Source organism: Ascaphus truei, chromosome 9 (assembly GCF_040206685.1).
Source record: "Ascaphus truei isolate aAscTru1 chromosome 9, aAscTru1.hap1, whole genome shotgun sequence".
NCBI lineage: Eukaryota > Metazoa > Chordata > Amphibia > Anura > Ascaphidae > Ascaphus > Ascaphus truei.
The window spans coordinates 47,835,197-47,853,019 of NC_134491.1; the positions used below are offsets into that span (position 1 = coordinate 47,835,197).

General features: G+C 46.6%; 1 protein-coding gene across 1 annotated transcript in view; it reads right to left on the reverse strand.

Annotated features, from left to right (window-relative positions):
- Positions 1-17,823, reverse strand: part of NRXN3 (neurexin 3) — a 403,334-nt gene that overhangs the window by 63,035 nt on the left and 322,476 nt on the right. The window contains 1 exon segment of the mRNA XM_075614646.1: positions 11,043-11,347. Coding sequence (XP_075470761.1) covers positions 11,043-11,347 — 305 coding nt within the window.

Below are 17,823 nucleotides of genomic sequence, written 5' to 3' on the forward strand. Positions count from 1 at the left end.
ACTCAAGGTCACCTCTGTAATGGGGGCACCCTGCGCTCTTCCAACATCTCACTCCATTCCATTAGAGGCCAGCATGTGGTGCAAACACGGACACGCACTGCGTGTTTATAGAATTCGCCTATTTGATCAGATACAGCGCTAACAGTGTATACAGCGCTGTGTATAGAATTCTGCAGGGACTATCAGGTTCTGCCCTGTACAGCTTGCAATGTAATGATGGTGCCTGAGGCACAGGGAGAGAAAGGGGCTTGTCCAAGGTCACAAGGAGCCGACTTCGGGATCCAAAGAAGATTCACCTACTTCAAAGGCAGTGACATTACCAGAGAGAGAGGGAGAGAGCGGCAGAGAGCGAGGGAGAGATCGAGAGGGAGAGACAGGCAGTGGCAGAGAGAGGGAGAGAGTGAGTGGCAGAGAGAGAGGGAGAGCGCGGCAGAGAGAGGCAAGGGAGAGATCGAGAGGGAGACAGCGAGAGGGAGAGAGGGAGACACAACACAGATACAGTGAGAGAGCAGCAGAGAAAGAGCGAGGGAGAGAGTGAGCAGCAGAGCTACATAGGGACACAGCAGCAGAGAGAGCAACAGAAAGAACAAGGGAGAGAGACAGCTGCAGAGAGAGCAAGGGACAGAGGGAGAGTGGCAGAGAGAGAGCATGCGCCAGAGAGTGGCAGAGAGAGAATGCGGCAGAGAGAGCTGCAAGGAAAGATTCGTGAAGCGGAACAGGAACCGGTGTGAGCTGTATTCTTGACTGGACCTGGGTGTGGATCGCTAGGACTGCGAGATCCTATTGTTTTTGGGCATTTGTACATACAGTATAAGAAACGTTGCCCCCCTTTCATATTGTATGTGTTCCCCACATTTGGGTTAGCGCCGAATCTGTATTAGCGGCTGTTTTTCTATTGATCTATATATTTTTGCCGACAACCACTCATTTGTAGGAAGCCTTATCAGATATACCCGACCCGTACTACAGAAGGTATGAAACGCGTTAGAGCTAATATTGGGGTGATGTGGACCTTTTTGTATTAATTAATAAATATTTTTACACAGATTTTTGCCCAGCTACTTTATACCAGACGGCAGTTCTTGGCACAAGAGACAGACTCGTGTACTCCGAGGTCTGGAAACATTCTCACTGTAAAGCAGTGAAGGGAACCAGAAGACGCCCAGGGTCCTGTCAAACTAGAAAAGGGGAAAAAGTCGGGGTGAATAAATATAAAGGGCTGGAGTGTAGCCAAACACAAATAAAATAGTGGCTTTTGTCCTCACAATTGGAATTGTACACAACCCTGGCTGCCGCGTGGGCGATCCCTACTTAGGCTGCGCTTATAGTGCCGGCGACACGCCGTCAGGCTGCGATCGCTGGAAAAATCAAATTGAGATGACTTCCAGCGATCGCGACCAAGCCGTCGCTCCGTCACGCCGCGCTTACTATAATTGCACGCGACGGCGGCAATGCATTTGTTTTGCCGTGATGTCGCCGTCACTATAAGCGCAGCCTGTCACATAAAGAACACAGCTATTCCAGACACCAGCACAGCCGTCACCACGGAGGTTTTACGATGCACGGATACTAAATTAGTTTCCTAGTTTCATTTTCTACCTCTCATACTAAGCAAATCTCCTGTATTCTAGCCCTGAAATCATGTGACTGGCGCAGAGTCTGTTCTCCGGGCGCAACGTGTGCGGAGAAATGTTCTTTGCGCAAGGGGTGAGAGCACTGTGTGAATCACCTCTCACCGCGGATATTCATGGCTAATTAGTGGTAGAAATCCTGGGATTCCAGCGGTGCACAGCTGAGTAGAGTAGGAGACCAGCAAGGTGTGGGTTAAAAATAAGTTTTTATTAACAAATCATGGTATGGGGGACACACTCTGATGCGTTTCGGACTAACATAGTCCTTAATCATAGAGCTCTATGATTAAGGACTATGTTAGTCCGAAACGCGTCAGAGTGTGTCCCCCATACCATGATTTGTTAATAAAAACTTATTTTTAACCCACACTTTGCTGGTCTCCTACTCTACTCAGCTGTGCACCGCTGGAATCCCAGGATTTCTACCACTATCTTCTATATGGAGCGTGATGCACGCAACTCATGAAGCTGACACCAGTGAGTATTGTACTTCTCTCTCAATTGGAGAATTGATGACCGGTAACAGTGCTGCAGCACAAGGGTCCTGCACGGCGCAGTCCTACACATCCATGGTATGTTAACCCTTGCTTTTTCAATTTGACACATGGACTATCTTATTGATTAGTGTCTGTTGTTATGCTGCATTAAGCTAGCACTGGGTCCAAGATCTCACTGTGTTCTTCCATCATAATTATATCATATTACTCATATTATTGAATGTTCAGAATTGGATTGAGCACTGTTATTGGGACGCATGCCCCAAAACCACAGATTCATGGCTAATTAGTCTGACAAAACGTCTCTCTGCAGAGGCACCACCAGGGTAGGACTGTGTCTGGGAAACGTTAAAACCAGCACAGCCGTCCTCCCCCAAACCGGAAGAAATGATCAGGGTGTCTGCCCCTCTGTGCAAACTGTGGGAGGGATTAGAGCTGAGCTGACAGGTACAGACTGAATCCCAGGTGCAATGCTGCAGCTTCTGCTCATCTCCAAAGCGATAACGAAATCCCCATCTTCCGAGCGCTGCATTTATTTGAGATTATCTAAAGCTTTGCCTCCTATTAAAATTATATTCTATTTGGATAATAGAGGTGGAAATGTCCCTTCCTGACTCCCGCCCCCTCCCCCCCAAGCAGAAGGGTCTCCGAAACGTCTCCAGAAGACCTCCCAGTTTCTTTAAAGGAGCAGTCCCTCCAAGATCAAAAATGAACAGAGAGGTGTTTAACAGGTTACATGTCTCCGATTGTTCAACAAAATATATCTAAAAATCAGTATTTGAAATCTTTTTTGAACAGCAAATAAAATGACCGCGTGTGAGCATATTCACGTCTCAGCCAGGTCTGCCACCCTGCCCTTCCCCATTATCTCTTAGCATAGTGCTTCCACTGCAGAGAGAGATTCTGGGTAATGACATGCAAATAAGCCCACAGTGTCACCTTTGGCTTCTTATCCATTTTTAGCATGGTAAACAAATGCTTTGGAGGATGTTACAATCTTTACTTAAATGTTTAGACTGTCCGAGATGAATAGGTTGGGTTTTGTCCTGGTTTGTACAGTAATTATGAAGCCATCAGCCAGACAAACGCACTGTAAGTAACTGATATCTATGTTGGAATGTAGCGCGCCGGAGGAGAATGGAAACGTGAATTATTACTGGAAGTAAAACCGGTACTTTGGAGGGCGACTGAAGAGGCCGGGGACATTGACAAGTTGTTTAAAATACATTTTTTGACCGTTACATGGGATGACTTTATCTGGTTATTCTTTGTCTATAAATATGTTTTTTATCTGTATCTGTCCGCTGCTGGGAGTCGTAATTAAGTTGTTTTCTGTGAAAACACAAATTTATAGGCTCAATTCCAGCCACTCTGTGTCACCTTGACCAAGTGTGTTGCTATTCCGCGTTTATCTGCCTATGAACTGCGCCTTCTTCCCGCTCTCCGTCTTCCCTACAAATCTAAAGTCATCTATTTTCTTGGAGGAGTACCCGTAGATTTTTTTTAACAATGCCCCAAAAAACACAAAAACACCAGCAGATTTCCCATTTATACCAAGGAAGAGTTTCTAAAATTAAGATGTGCGTCATTTAATGTCACTATATATTAATGCCATTTAATTGCACTTTTACAACCTTCAGTACCAGAGAGGCCGGTAACACATGCTCAGTGCTGGATGGGGCAGAGATATACAGCAGAGCAGCAAGCTGTAGGAGCTTCCAGGATTGGAGAACTTAAAGTAAGCTCTGGGAGTAAGATTTGTCTGGAAAGTTAGACTTGAATGTCAACAGCGAGTTGTGCCACATACCGCCCCTCGTCCTCCTGAACCTACACAGCTCCCGTATCCTGAGCAGAGAAGATTGTGCAGCGTGCTGTACTCCTTGATAATTGACTACGTGCTGGTCTCACTGTATCCTCTCCCTTCCCGGGACAAATAAAGAATTCCAGGGTGTCCGATGCCCTGCCAATGATCCCTAATACCTCCCTCGTTTGCAGAAGGTCTGCCAATGGACAGGGCTCTGCAATTTTACACAAATCACTTGTTAAAAAGGTATCATCACCAGCACTGATTTGGGTATCGCCAAGCGAACAGGTTGCACTTTTGAACTTCAGTACCAAAGGGTGCTAAAGAAGTCAACCAATACAATGATCTCCCCAATGCTGAAGCTGCCAGTTCCCCAAGATGTAACATGTCACTGTGATGCAGTATCTTTGACCCCTATTCATGTGCTGCAAAGATGTTACCACTTCCGCTTCTCATGATATTGAGAAGGGGCGTAGTAACGTATAATATACTACATTACATTTATCAGACTCTCTGTTTAATCTGTTCTGTCTTACAGACTATGTAGTGTGAAAAGATGTCCAGCAGATGCTGGGGAACCAATCTATATCAAGCTGTTTTTGTGCAGCACCTGCAACAGGTGTTTGTACTCTGCAGCGGGCGCACGTCCCCTCAGAGGGGCACAGACAGGTGCCTGTCCTAGCTGACCCATTTAATTGAGATGTTCACTTACTGGCTTCGTGTTACCTGGCTCTAAATCCACGCTCCGTCTGACGTCCTTTCGCAAGCCACCTGCACATGCTATTTACATGTAGATAGGGAAGGGGTTGCTGTCTATGGTGCTGAATTAACAGCATTGCATGTGTAAATATGCCTGATATTAAAAGAGCAATCCAAGGTTTTTACATAGCATTGAAGCAGGGGGTCTCCAGAGCTGAACCCCGTTCATTTCAGCTCCGGGGACCCTGCTTCCGGAGATACTTACCTCTGAAGTAGGTGCCAGTAGCCACTTCGGCTGAGAAAGCAGGGCTTTAAAGTTTAAGGCTCCCGCGTCACATGGTCCAATAGGAAGTTATGACTGCTTCCTACTGGCCCGCAGGACGCAAAAACATTCAGCAGCGGACATATTGTGAACCCTGGGAGCCGAGGGGAGCAGCTACCGGCACCTAATTCAGAGGCAAGTATCTCCGGAAGCAGGGGGTCCCCGGAGCTGAAAGTAACGGGGTTCAGCTCCGACAGACCCCCGGATTCAATGCAATATAAAAAATTCCCCCCAAAAATCTGCCGGCTTCGATTGCAGTACCGAGTATGACTGCATACTTCCATTAGCCTAAAGCTTCTCCTAGTTGGATAATGGTTACACAACTATTGGGCCTTTTGAGTGACAGCGGAGGAACCATGAATCCTGCAAGCCAAACAACAATAAACACATCCTCATTTCAAGGGGCCATCCTGCTGCTGCTTTAAAGGTAAAGGGCCGTTCTATACTGTTTGCGGCCGTGCGCGTGCATGTGCGAACGCGCGTGTACGTGCCGCAGGCTTTTTGAGTGTATAGAGTCTCAGTGCTGCCGGGAGCGACAGGTACTGTGTGTGTGTGTATGTGTGTGGGTATATATTGTGTGAGTGAAATAAAGGCTTAAATAAGATTTTTTAAAGAAAAAAAAAAGTTGAATTAAATAAAAAAAAATGTATTTGTGCACTCATTGACACATACACACACACATATCCATACAAACACACATACACACACATACAAATACACACATACATACATACATTTAATCGGCGGTAGCGGCGCAAAATCTTTCTTTTCTGGTCTTCCCCGCTGTCTGTCAGCTCCACGTTCCCTGCCGTGTGCACGCACGGCCCTTGTATAGAAGGGCTGACTAACCTCAGCGATCTATAACTGCCGTGCGCGCACACGGCATAGCACGGCGTAGAACGCGCCCGCACTATAGACCCAGCCTTAAAGGGCAGAGTAACATATCCCTCCAATGCCAAGCGCTGCCCATTCTTGGCTCCGATTGGCCGCGGAGAGCTGCTTAGCTCTGTTATTGAGCTGCATTACTGAAGAACAAAGGGATTCGTTCTATACAAAAATGTCCCCGTGCAAAAAGCTTGTGGCGTTTGTCCAAAAAGAACCCGAATGTTGGGTGTGTCCAGGGCTAACCCCTTCACTGCCAGAGGGGCCATCAACTCATGGTTGCAGTGATACAGTATTTGCCCCCAGGATTGGCAGGTACCCAAGAGTAGCTTGATCCAAAATGCAGGCAGCAGGAACTGGAGGTAGAAATTAGCCATTATCTGCCCTTCAGTGGAAAGAATGTAGTGTCAGGAGTTATTGCTTTAATATCGCGGAAGATGAGGCTGTTTGCGGACGCAGGACATTACTGCTGAAGCCGCACTCAGAGAGGCCTTTAAAGACCTTATTAAATCAGCCTGCCGCACTAGGACAGAGGAAGCAGTCTCTCTCCAGGGCCAGACACGCAGGTGGATGTAATGTAAATATACACTGCAGGTACCAGCCGATTCCCACTGATACAGTAACACTAAGTATAAGTATAAATGGGTTCACACTGCTCCGATTACAAAGTAACAAATATCAAAGGTAGATAAGTCAGTATTCCGATCATTTACTGCATGAGTGGCCAACTCCAGTCCTGAAGGGCCACCAACAGGTCAGGTTTTAAGGATAGCCCTCAACTGAGCCACCTGTGCCAAAGCAGGGATAGCCTTAATGAACCAATCCAAGCAATATTCTACATTCTTTTTTTAAAATAAATCAGATCTGTAGTATTAGACAATACTTACAACCGTTCTTTATTTATTTTTTATTCAACTCCATTTTAATGCGTTTTAATATACTGAGCATCCTTTAATTTCTATAGCAGGCTTTAGCCCACCTCCCCAGCAGTGCAAGATTTTTGTAACACTTTCCTGTTTGTGATTATTTGTTGCCAATATTTCTGGCAGTTTGAGCTGCAAACTGTAATAATAAATAGATCATGTTACCTTAGTAATATAAGAATACATTGTAGCTGCTGAGTTACACTGACTGAAGTATTGGTTGAAATCGAAAGGCAGCCATTTAGTGAACCCTGGGAAACAGGATCTTTGCTGATTGATCACTATAGAATGAATCCATCGACAGATTAGGTCATTAGTTTTCAATAAAGGTCATCAAAGGCCGAATATATTAAAACAACATTTTTTAAGCAGCTCGGCATGTCACTTTAAAACCTGACCTGTTGGTGGCTCTTGAAGACCGGAGTTGGCCACCCCTGATTTACTGGATTCCAACACAGAGCCAGAGAGGGAGATACTAACCATTTCCCCATGTACAGTACTTGCCTTCTTTCATACAAATTACAGTGCAACATTGTAATACTGGGACATTACGCAGCTAATCTCTCCTCCTCACTGTAGGGTGACGCATTGACAGAAAGAAGTAATGACCCATCAAGTCTCTCCCACCACAAAGTGACATAATGACACAGTAAAAGAATCGTCACATGGACTACAATATCCGTCCCTCTCAGCGCTGCATGATATAGGGGGTCCCTCGCAGTCTGACCCCCAAATGAAGCTCGTACTGTATATGAGATCTGGTAATATGCTTACTGATTTAAATCCCCAAATCAACAAAAAGTGGCATGGACCCGTAAAGGTGAAAGGAGGGGGTGGGGTGGATTGTGGTCTGGCGCGTGGGTGTGTGCATATACACACAGTATACACATACACACGTACACAGTATACACATACACACACGTATATATATGAGAATTGGTCGATCCGTAAATCGGACAGTACAACTGCTTTTTAATAGCCCTTAAACCAATATCCAAATGATTGAAAGTTAAAATAAACACGTATTAATGTAGTATTGAGCTGTGGGAGAGAATCCCAGCCTCGCACAGGTGGCTGAATCGTACACATACAGTCCGTATTAGGAATCTTTTCCAGCAGCATCAATAACCCACGAGGAAGTGTCTCGCTTGACATAGATGCGTTTTATTTAATCTCGCCGGCTGGAAGACTGATACCATAAGTCAATTTTGGTCTCTCTTGCCCGGCTTTATTGAGCGCCGAGAGGGACTGGCGCAGTGTGTTCAGCGTGAGCAGAGGTATAAATCGCACTTTTAATTGAATGAGAGTAATTACAGCGGAGTTGGGATATTGCGCAGTCACAGGTGGGATCTGAGTCTGTGCTATCGATATCGCTGCAATGCTCTGCAGGGTCTCACTGCACAGATGGTTACACAGTAACCCCTTCAGTACCAGAGAACCTTACAAACTGCCCTAACCCCCATAACTCAACTCGACATTTTGTCCTTTGGCGCCTGCTAATCTCTCAGGCCCCTTTAAAACGTCTTTGTGTATCTGTATGCATTCCCATTCCTGAGATACAGAGTCCCTAAAAACAGGCAATATGAACGTTGCTCCAATACGCGGACCCAAAGTTCCTTGTGGCAGGACCACGTATATTAAACCTGCCCATCTCGTGGCTCAGGCCTCGGACATTAGACCCAGCTCTCAACTGGCGGGGTTATTTGGCTCGAAGAGAACAGAAAGGGGAAAATGTCGATTCACCTCGTTCTAACGTCGCTATGTGTGTCTCAGCCCCTCTAAATCTGCCCCCCAAAATCCTCACTGGTGCAACTGGTGCAAAGCACCATGATACATTGATGAAAAGGAGGAGTGGCCAACTCCAGTCCTCAAGGACTACCAACAGGTCAGGTTTTCAGGATATCCCTGCTTCAGCACAGGTGGCTAAATCAGTGGCCCAGTCCATGCTGAGTTTTGAGGTGCTTGGTTATAGTCGTTTCCTATGTCACATACCCTGGATAAGCCCTTCCCAGCATGTTTCCTTGGTTTGCTGTATGCAGTCACTTACTGTGCCACGGATCTGCACATGCACCTCATCACAGCCACGTGAAATGGGACCAGGCTATTCTGTGCCACAGATCTGCACATGCACCTAATCACAGCCACGTGACAACGTTATTATGTGCCACGGATATGCACACGCACCGAATTACAGACACGCAACAGGGCACAGGGTGATTATGTGCCATGGATATATGCACACACCTAATTACAGCCGTGCGACACAGGGCACCAGTTGATTGTGTCACGGATACGTACATGTACCTAATTACAGCCACATGACACGGGTGATTATGTGCCATGGATATGCACACGCACCTAATTACAGCCACGTGACACAGGGCACCGGGTGATTCTGTGCTGGAACATTGTTCATTTAGGGGTTTGCAAGGTTTCCAAAGACAGGACTTTATAGATCTCCCCCATGAGGTACAGCCCTGCAGGCAGCATCACAATTAACCCCTTCAGTGTGCACTCAATGACTTCTGCCTCCTCCTAACATTCAAAGGATTACATTTATTTAACATCGAACAATCCGATTTCTTATCACTTAAGTACGTTTAGTGAGGGGCAAAGTATCACAATTTGTTTCCTTTAGAACAGCAATGGCCAACTCCAGTCATCAAGGCCCACCAACAGGTCAGGTTTTCAGGATATCCCTGCTTCAGCACAGGTGACTCAATCAGTGGCTCAGTCATAATGACTGAGCCACCTGTGCTGAAGCAGGGATATCCTAAAAACCTGACCTGTTGGTAGCTCTTGAGGACTGTGGTTGGCCACTCCTGTTTTACAAAACCCCAATTTCTCTTATTTTTTGTAAAGACAACAGGATTTCATGTGAAATAATTTCTATGGTTTTGTCTAAACTCTCGTAGGACGAGATGAGAAGAACGTTGTGGTAACAGCAACGTGAGCAGCTCCGCTACGTTAGAAGATACCCCGAACCATTGCATGCATCCTTCTGTGTGAATGCAATATACCCCAGCGCGGACATTGTTATACCTTCAGTTACACGGAGTGAGCAGTTACACGGAGTGGGAACAGTTACACGGACTGAGCAGTTAGACGGAGTGGGAACAGTTACACGGACTGAGCAGTTAGACGGAGTGGGAACAGTTACACGGACTGAGCAGTTACACGGAGTGGGCACAGATACACGGACTGAGCAGTTACACGGAATGGGAACAAATACACGGACTGGGCAGTTACACGGAATGGGCACAGATACACGAACTGAGCAGTTACACGGAATAGGGCACAGATACACGGACTGAGCAGTTACACGGAATGGGAACAGATACACGGACTGAGCAGTTACACGGAATAGGGCACAGAAACACGGACTGAGCAGTTACACAGAATGGGCACAGATACACTGACCGAATAGTTACACGGAATGGGAACAGAAACACGGACTGAGCAGTTACACAGAATGGGCACAGAAACACGGACTGAGCAGTTACACGGACTGGGAACAGTTACACGGACTGAGCAGTTACACGGAATGGGAACAGTTACACGGACTGAGCAGTTACACGGAATTGGCACAAATACACGGACTGAGCAGTTACACAGAATGGGCACAGATACACGGACTGAGCAGTTACACGGAATGGGCACAGATACACGGACTGAGCAGTTACATGGAATGGGCACAGTTACACAGACTGAGCAGTTACACGGAGTGGGCACAGATACACGGACTGAGCAGTTACACGGAGTGGGCACAGATACACGGACTGAGCAGTTACCCAGAGTAGGCACAGATACATGGACTGAGCAGTTACACGGAGTGGGCACAGATACATGGACTGAGCAGTGATATGGAGTGGGCACAGATACACGGACTGAGAAGTTACATGGAGTGGGCACAGATACACGGACTGAGCAGTGATACGGAGTGGGCACAGATACACGGACTGAGCAGTTACACGGAGTAGGCACAGATACTTGGACTGAGCAGTTACACGGAATGGGCACAGATACACGGACTGAGCAGTTACACGGAGTAGGCACAGATACACGGACTGAGCAGTGATACGGAGTGGGCATAGATACACGGACTGAGCAGTGATACGGGGTGGGCACAGATACGCGGACTGAGCAGTTACACGGAGTGGGCACAGATACGCGGACTGAGCAGTTACACGGAGTGGGCACAGATACACGGACTGAGCAGTTACACAGACTAAGCACAGAAAGCACAGACAGCGCGAGTGAGAATAAGCACGCGGGCGGCTCTACCGTGGCTCCTGGGGACCGGTTCTTCCTCGTCGTGGTGGTGGCCAACGTGGTGGTTGTCTCCATGATGGTCGTGGACATTTCGGGCGGCATGGAGGTGGTTGGCGTGGTCCCGAGAATGGAGGGCACCTCCCCCACAAGCCTCACGCTCCCACTGATGTTGATGTTGGGGTTGTGCTCTGCCGCCATGTGCAGCACTTTCAGGCCATTGTAGTAGAGGCCAGAGAGCTGGCCCTGGTAGGGGCGACCTCTGTCCTTCCCTCCGATGGCTATCTTGGCCTGGGTGTTGAAGATGGTCAGTGGTCGTCCTGCAGAGTGGAGGGAGCAAAACCCATCAGGACCAGATCAATCTCCTCATTCACAGAGTCCTGGCCAGAGTGGAGGCTGCCACTGGACCAGTTACCCTACACACAGGCCACCAAACTAGTGGGTTTCACCCCACCCTTGATGCCGTTAGTGACTTGGTAGCTGACATAAAACATTTTGTGAAGAATGTGTCTACCTTATATAAATGTACCCATGCTAAGAGCAATGATTTGGCTGCCTCTGTGTCTTTGAAAACTAAGTAACAAAGGAGGGAGAGGGAGTAGGGGATATGATACCTTGTATTGGACCAACAAGGAGTTAATATGTTACAAGCTTTCGCACCTCCCGGAGTTACCCAATGAAGGACCCCGAGAGGTTGGAAAGCTTGTAACATGTCCACTACTTGTTGGTGCAATAAAAGGTGTCATACCCGCTCCTCCCTCTCCCTCCTGTGTTACTGCATGGAAGAAAGGACCAACACGGGCCCCCACCCTTCTTTGCCGTTGAAAATGAATAAACTATTATTTTTTTAGGTGCGCCTGAATGGGGCTGTTTGTTTTCTGCACCTGTATCCACCTTTGTCTTATCAGAGAGACAATAGATTTAAGGTAAGGAAGACAGAGGGGGAGCGAGGGGCTTTGCCTGTGCACCCTCTTGTTGAGCACACAGCGATTTCATATGAAAGCCGGCAGAGGAAATCACACCCTCCCGTCTCCGCTCACCCTATTTACAATCGGACTTCAACTATTATTCTTTAAATATACTTGGGCACTTGGTTTTGGTAATGTCACGGCCACTTGGTCCTGGGAGGAACTGACCCTTTTACAAAGCCAAACGCTCTTTACCTCGTGTGATGGTTTAGGCAAACTTGGTAATGGTTTGTACGGGTTGTGACCTGCATTCTGCTGCAGAATAGGTTGGCAACTCATAATGATTATAGGGAAGGTAACCAGTGCGAGCAATATGCAACACAAACAGGAAAAGAGTGGGGAACACAGCAAAATGCAGATAGAGAGTGCACAGTCTGGGGAGAGAGAGAGAGAGCATGCAACGTCCAACTCATCGTGCAGCCAAGAGCCGCGGAGAACTGGGATGAAATAATTGGTGCTCCTTACTGATCTTCTGTCGTACGGTCATCGTTTGTATGAAACAATGCAAAACGCTCGGAAATAATACTGCAGATTGTGATACATACTGCTGCTCACATGAGATGTCTCCGCCACTAACTCTGCAGAGTGTATTGTGTTGGTTCTGTGATTTAACAAATGAGCAATAGGACTGGGTATTACCAGAAAACAACGGAGAAGGGTTAACAAAATATTACATTAAATTTGAGTGCTATTCCTTAAAAAAAATGAAAAGGTCTAACTGGGGAGGCGTTTAAAGCAGCAATCCACAGTGTTATTTTGTTTGTACCTTTTGGAACTGCAGGTCCCACTCTCTTGAACTCAGGATTCAGAAGTCGTGTGCCATCTTCCATTCCTGAGATACCGAGCCCTGAAAAACAGGGACCCTGGTATGGATAAAAATGGCTGCCAGGAGTTTTTATAGAAATGACACAAATTAAACCAAAAAAAAAAAAAAAATATATCAACCATTCTTCCATCTCTGGGGATGTTTGAAAGAGACAGAAGCTTGGTCAGCCAAAGCTACGCCGGACTCTAAATGCCGTACGGAGAGGATTGCTGCTTTAAATAAACACATTTTGCAGACACAGGGAGGGGGACGAACATGTACCCTGGTAGTGAATGGGCATTTAACCCCTTGTGTGCCAGAGGAGCCTGCAATTCATTTCAAAGGTTTCATTGCTTCGATCTCCTGCGTGTCCCCCTGTACCTTTGCAGTGGGGAGTATACTCGTGTCACTGAGTCAGTGCAAGTCACAGGGGACAGATGTGGCTTTAAAAGAGTGTCAGCTCCCACAGATGGCAGTGCAGTATTGTGCAGTGCTATGCAGTATTGTGCAGTGCTCTTTTGTTGCAGTATTGTGCTATGATGTTGCAGTGCTGTGATGTACTATTGCAGTGTTGTGCTATGATGTTGCAGTGTTGTTGGGAGTGATGTGCATTATTGTGCAGTTTTGTTGGCAGTGTTGTGCAGTGCAGTGCAGTATTGTGCTATGATGTTGCAGTGCGGTGATGTTGCAGTGCTGTGATGTACTAGTGCAGTGTTGTTGGGAGTGATGTGCAGTGCAGTGATGTTGCAGTGCGGTGATGTTGCTGTTGCAGTGCTGTAAGCTCCTCAGGGCTCTGAGTGTTTCACACTTGGAAAGGATTTCTCGGGCTGGATTTGGGATTTATGGAAGAATCGTGCAGAGAAATAGCACCGTTCCCAAGGACAGATAAAGAATGTCCCCTGGAAAAGCAGCTCCAGCCTCACAGACTAGAACAGTTTAACCATTCAGGGGTCAATGCTTTGTGCATAGAAATTGCGGCTGCAAAATGGAAACCCGTCGGCACAATTCTGCCCGAATCTTGCACTACTCCGCACATGACAAAATATTCCTCAAAACCAGCAACCGTTTAATTCTTTGAGCTGGATCTTTGTTTAAGTCAGTACCTGGATATGTTGCTTGCATTTCTGTGAAAGAGCTCAGCGTTGCTTTTGTCATCATTAATAGGACGTATTGATTTACCATGAAATTAGTTAGGTTGGGGTTGGTATATTTAGAGCAGGGGTGGCCAACTCCAGTCCTCAAGGGCCATCAACAGGTCAGGTTTACAGGATATCCCTGCTTCAGCACAGGTGGCTCAATCAGTGGCTATTTCTTGTTTTTGGCCACAAATTGATCACTCAAGTACATAAATATATTACATTTTATATATGGAACATACAACCTATATCTAATGCAATGTATGTCCATAATAAAAAAGTCTGCCCTATGCAGGACTTCTGCAATTGACACAGATGCCATTTAGCAAGCGTCCGTCACATCTACACATAAATGTGTCTAAATATAGTAAAATGATTTGGCCCACTGGAAAAGGTTACATTAAGGACCCGGTGTATAACACCGTTACATTGCAAGGCGTCCCGCGCTGGAGACAACCGAAACAGATATTATAAAATTAGAGTGGGAACCAGCACCACCTCAATCTGTTCCCAGTCAGAATTCAGCTGTGGTTTGGTCCATGCAGGTCTGATCTTCATTGTATCCGAGCCACCGTTTAAATCGTTCTGCAGCTTAGATCAGCTACATTTTCAACGTCCCAAAAAGTTCTGGAACAGAATACCGAGGCAGCGACGCGTTCCGCTCTCCGGCTGTATGCGAAATGGCATAGCAAATGCAGAAAGAAAGGGGGTTTCTCAAAGGAACACAGTTCTGCCGGGTCACTCGGCAGCAAAGGGTTAAATGGTTTGGAAAAAGCGGTGCATATTCTTTTTGGGTGAATATATTTTGATGTAACTATATTTACACAGCTTGGTACCATTATTAAGAACCCTTCTTATACTGAACGAAGGTCTCTACCATATGGAATTATTTGGGGTTGAGCACCTCCAGGAATCCTTCCAGTGATCGGTCTTCTTGTCCTCTGGCCATACGACCTCACTAGTGCTTTATCCAAGGTCATTGGGCACTCATGAATTATAATGATTGTTACATACAGTGGGTGTGTGTCTCACCAGCAAGTTTCTCAAATTCACACACATATATATTTACATGTCTGTATATGTACAAAGTATATAGATGGATAGGTTTCTGAAGTTATATATTTGCATACACATTAGCCAAAGCTTGCAAACAATTCTGCAACTGTCAAACAACAACCTAAAAATAAAACCAGAAATGATTCAGCGCGACACAAGTGCGGGATGTGGAGAGGCTGCTTCTGGTTTATGAATGGAAAATTCAGGATGTATCTGAGCGGAGGTATCATGCATCAAACACCAATAAAACACCAGCAGATCAATACTTATGGGGGAGTCAGGCAGAGCCGCAGACAGGACTCGGAGGGGGGGGGGGAAGGGGTTAACTCATGCAGGTGCTTTCAAAGGCAAATTCAGGTCATTTTCTTGGTTTAGTGCAGGGGCGGCCAACTCCAGTCCTGAATGACCACTAACAATTCAGGTTTTCAGGATATCCCTGCTTCAGCACACGTGGCTCAATCAGTGACTGAGCCACTGATTGGGCCACCTGTGCTGAAGCAGGGATATCCTGAAAACATGCCCTGTTGGTGGCCCTTGAGGACAGGATTTGGTCACCCCTGGTTTAGTGTTAAAGGGACATTAGAAGGCTGCGAGTTAGAGGATGCACTCTACTGCTAAAAAGACAGCCTCTGATTGGCTGGAAGTTTAAAGCCAAATGATTTCTGATTGGTTGATGGGTTTCCATCTTTCTTGGCAAGCTGACCAAGCATTTCACAAAGAGAGTGGCACTGTGTTTAACGCGTTCATTGCCAGCTACAAACATACTAAACTCTTTGTACATTATCCCTGCAGTTTTTATGGTCATGAGCTAGCAAGATGGGTTTAGAGATAATTTATTATGTTATTAATTGAACTCATTTTAATAGTCAAATAGAACAAATGAATATTTGCTTATAAGGGAGTATTCGTTATTAGAGAGCAATATCTGGGATTAAACAGATATGAGACCTGGTTCTAGCGGTTTAGGCTTTCGGTTGTGCGTTTAGATTGGAGCGGTATAAATAACGGATACAAATGTATTACAGCTGCAGTCCCTTTAACGGCAGCGTTTTAACCCTTTAACTGCTGGAGAGGTACGTTTTCTCTCCTCCCCAGCAGTGGCAAGGTGAAGATAGGACTGTTCCATGAACAGCATGCGGTACATCATGGCGATCATGCGGGGTTGGCCAGCGGCCCGGAGTTTAGTAGGAAAGTTTTAACGCGATTACCTTTGTCCGTCTGCCCATCCTCCGGAGCCCGGGAAATTTTAAAGGGGAGTTTCGGTTTTTGGTGGAGCTCAGTGTTCCCTTGAGGTTTAAAAAACAGTTTTATCAGGAGATTGTGAACAGCGCTGGTCATCACACGGCCTTACACGTTAGTCTGCATTATTCGTGGCTTATTGCCTGGTCAAAGCCTACTTTCACTGGAGATTTGGCAATCTAAACCTTGAAAAGAATACATGGGGTCACGGGCTTCTCAGGCCAAGGGTCATAGCATCAGGCTGGAGCGGAGAGAGGTCAGGACCTTGGAACTCTGAAGCTCTGACCACTGTCATGTTTTCTTTTGGACATTTAAATGATCTGCTTGGACCAAGCTACAAACCCCACGTAGGAGCCGATATCACAGCCACGTAACACGGTTTCTACCAGAGATTTATTCATTAATTAAGAGGCGTTTATCAGCTCTGCACATTTAGGGCCTGAGAAAGAAGATCTGCTTTCGTTATGAGCTAGTTAGGGGGATCAGCTGTTTTAAGAGGAGCAGTGACCAGGGCTGAGTTATAAAGCAGTGTTTGGAAGATCACGGTGGCTGCCATTGGGAAGAGCCCCTGCAAAAAAGAAAAAGGCTGAAAGATGACAATGGAAAAGGAAAATACATTTTGAACACACACGTACATTCCTTCACACGGACATGGTGGGATCTTGCATCTCTCATCCCAATACTCACATCCACCCTACACCTTTCCCCCCAGTGGTGGCGGGAGCTGTGTGCTGGCCCAGACCTTGCTGTTGCCTGCTTATTCTTGTAGGTAACTGGTAAATCTGCCACACGTCCCACACAGAATGTTCCTGCTCAATCGCTGCCACTGAAGTCATGTAATCCATGGTACTCTGTCCAACACCGTCCCCATTCACTGCAAGAGCCCCGAGCCGCACACAGCACTATGTGCACTGCAGGATAGCACAGAGCCGGCGGCGTGCTCTGCGGGGCCCCACGTCCGCTAAAACTGCCCCTCTACCACTAAAACTGTCTGCCCCTGTCACTGGAACTGCCCCCTACTGTTAAAAAAGCCCCCCTCTTAATGTTAGCCAAGGGCCTTCTCTCTCTAACTTCAAAACGCATCTGTTCAACGAAGGGTTAATTAGTTGTGGCTGAACCCTACTCACTAAATGCAACAGGGGGGCTCAACTGCAGTCCGCAAGCCCCCCCAACAGGTCAGGTTTTCAGGATATCCCAGCTGTAGCACAGGTGGGTCAGTCAAACTCTGAGCCACCTGCACTGAAGCAGAGACTGATTGAGCCACCTGTGCTGAAGCAGGGACTGATTGAGCCACATGTGCTGACGCTGGGATATCCTGAAAACTTGACCTGTTGGGGGGGCTTGAAGACTGGAGTTGAGCCCCCCTGAATGACAGCTTTCTCTTATACCCCCTCTAGCCGAGGCACTCGCGTTAACTCCCACTGTTTCTGCTAGTCTTCCCACATGACGATTAGATTGTAAGCTCTTTGGGACAATTACTCCTTTCTCCCAATGTTACATGCATGTGTCTCGGTGCCCGTATCCCTCCTGTAATACTATATTCCCAGGTTTGTAATTCTATTATAATGTTAAAAAAAATAGGTGCTGTAAAA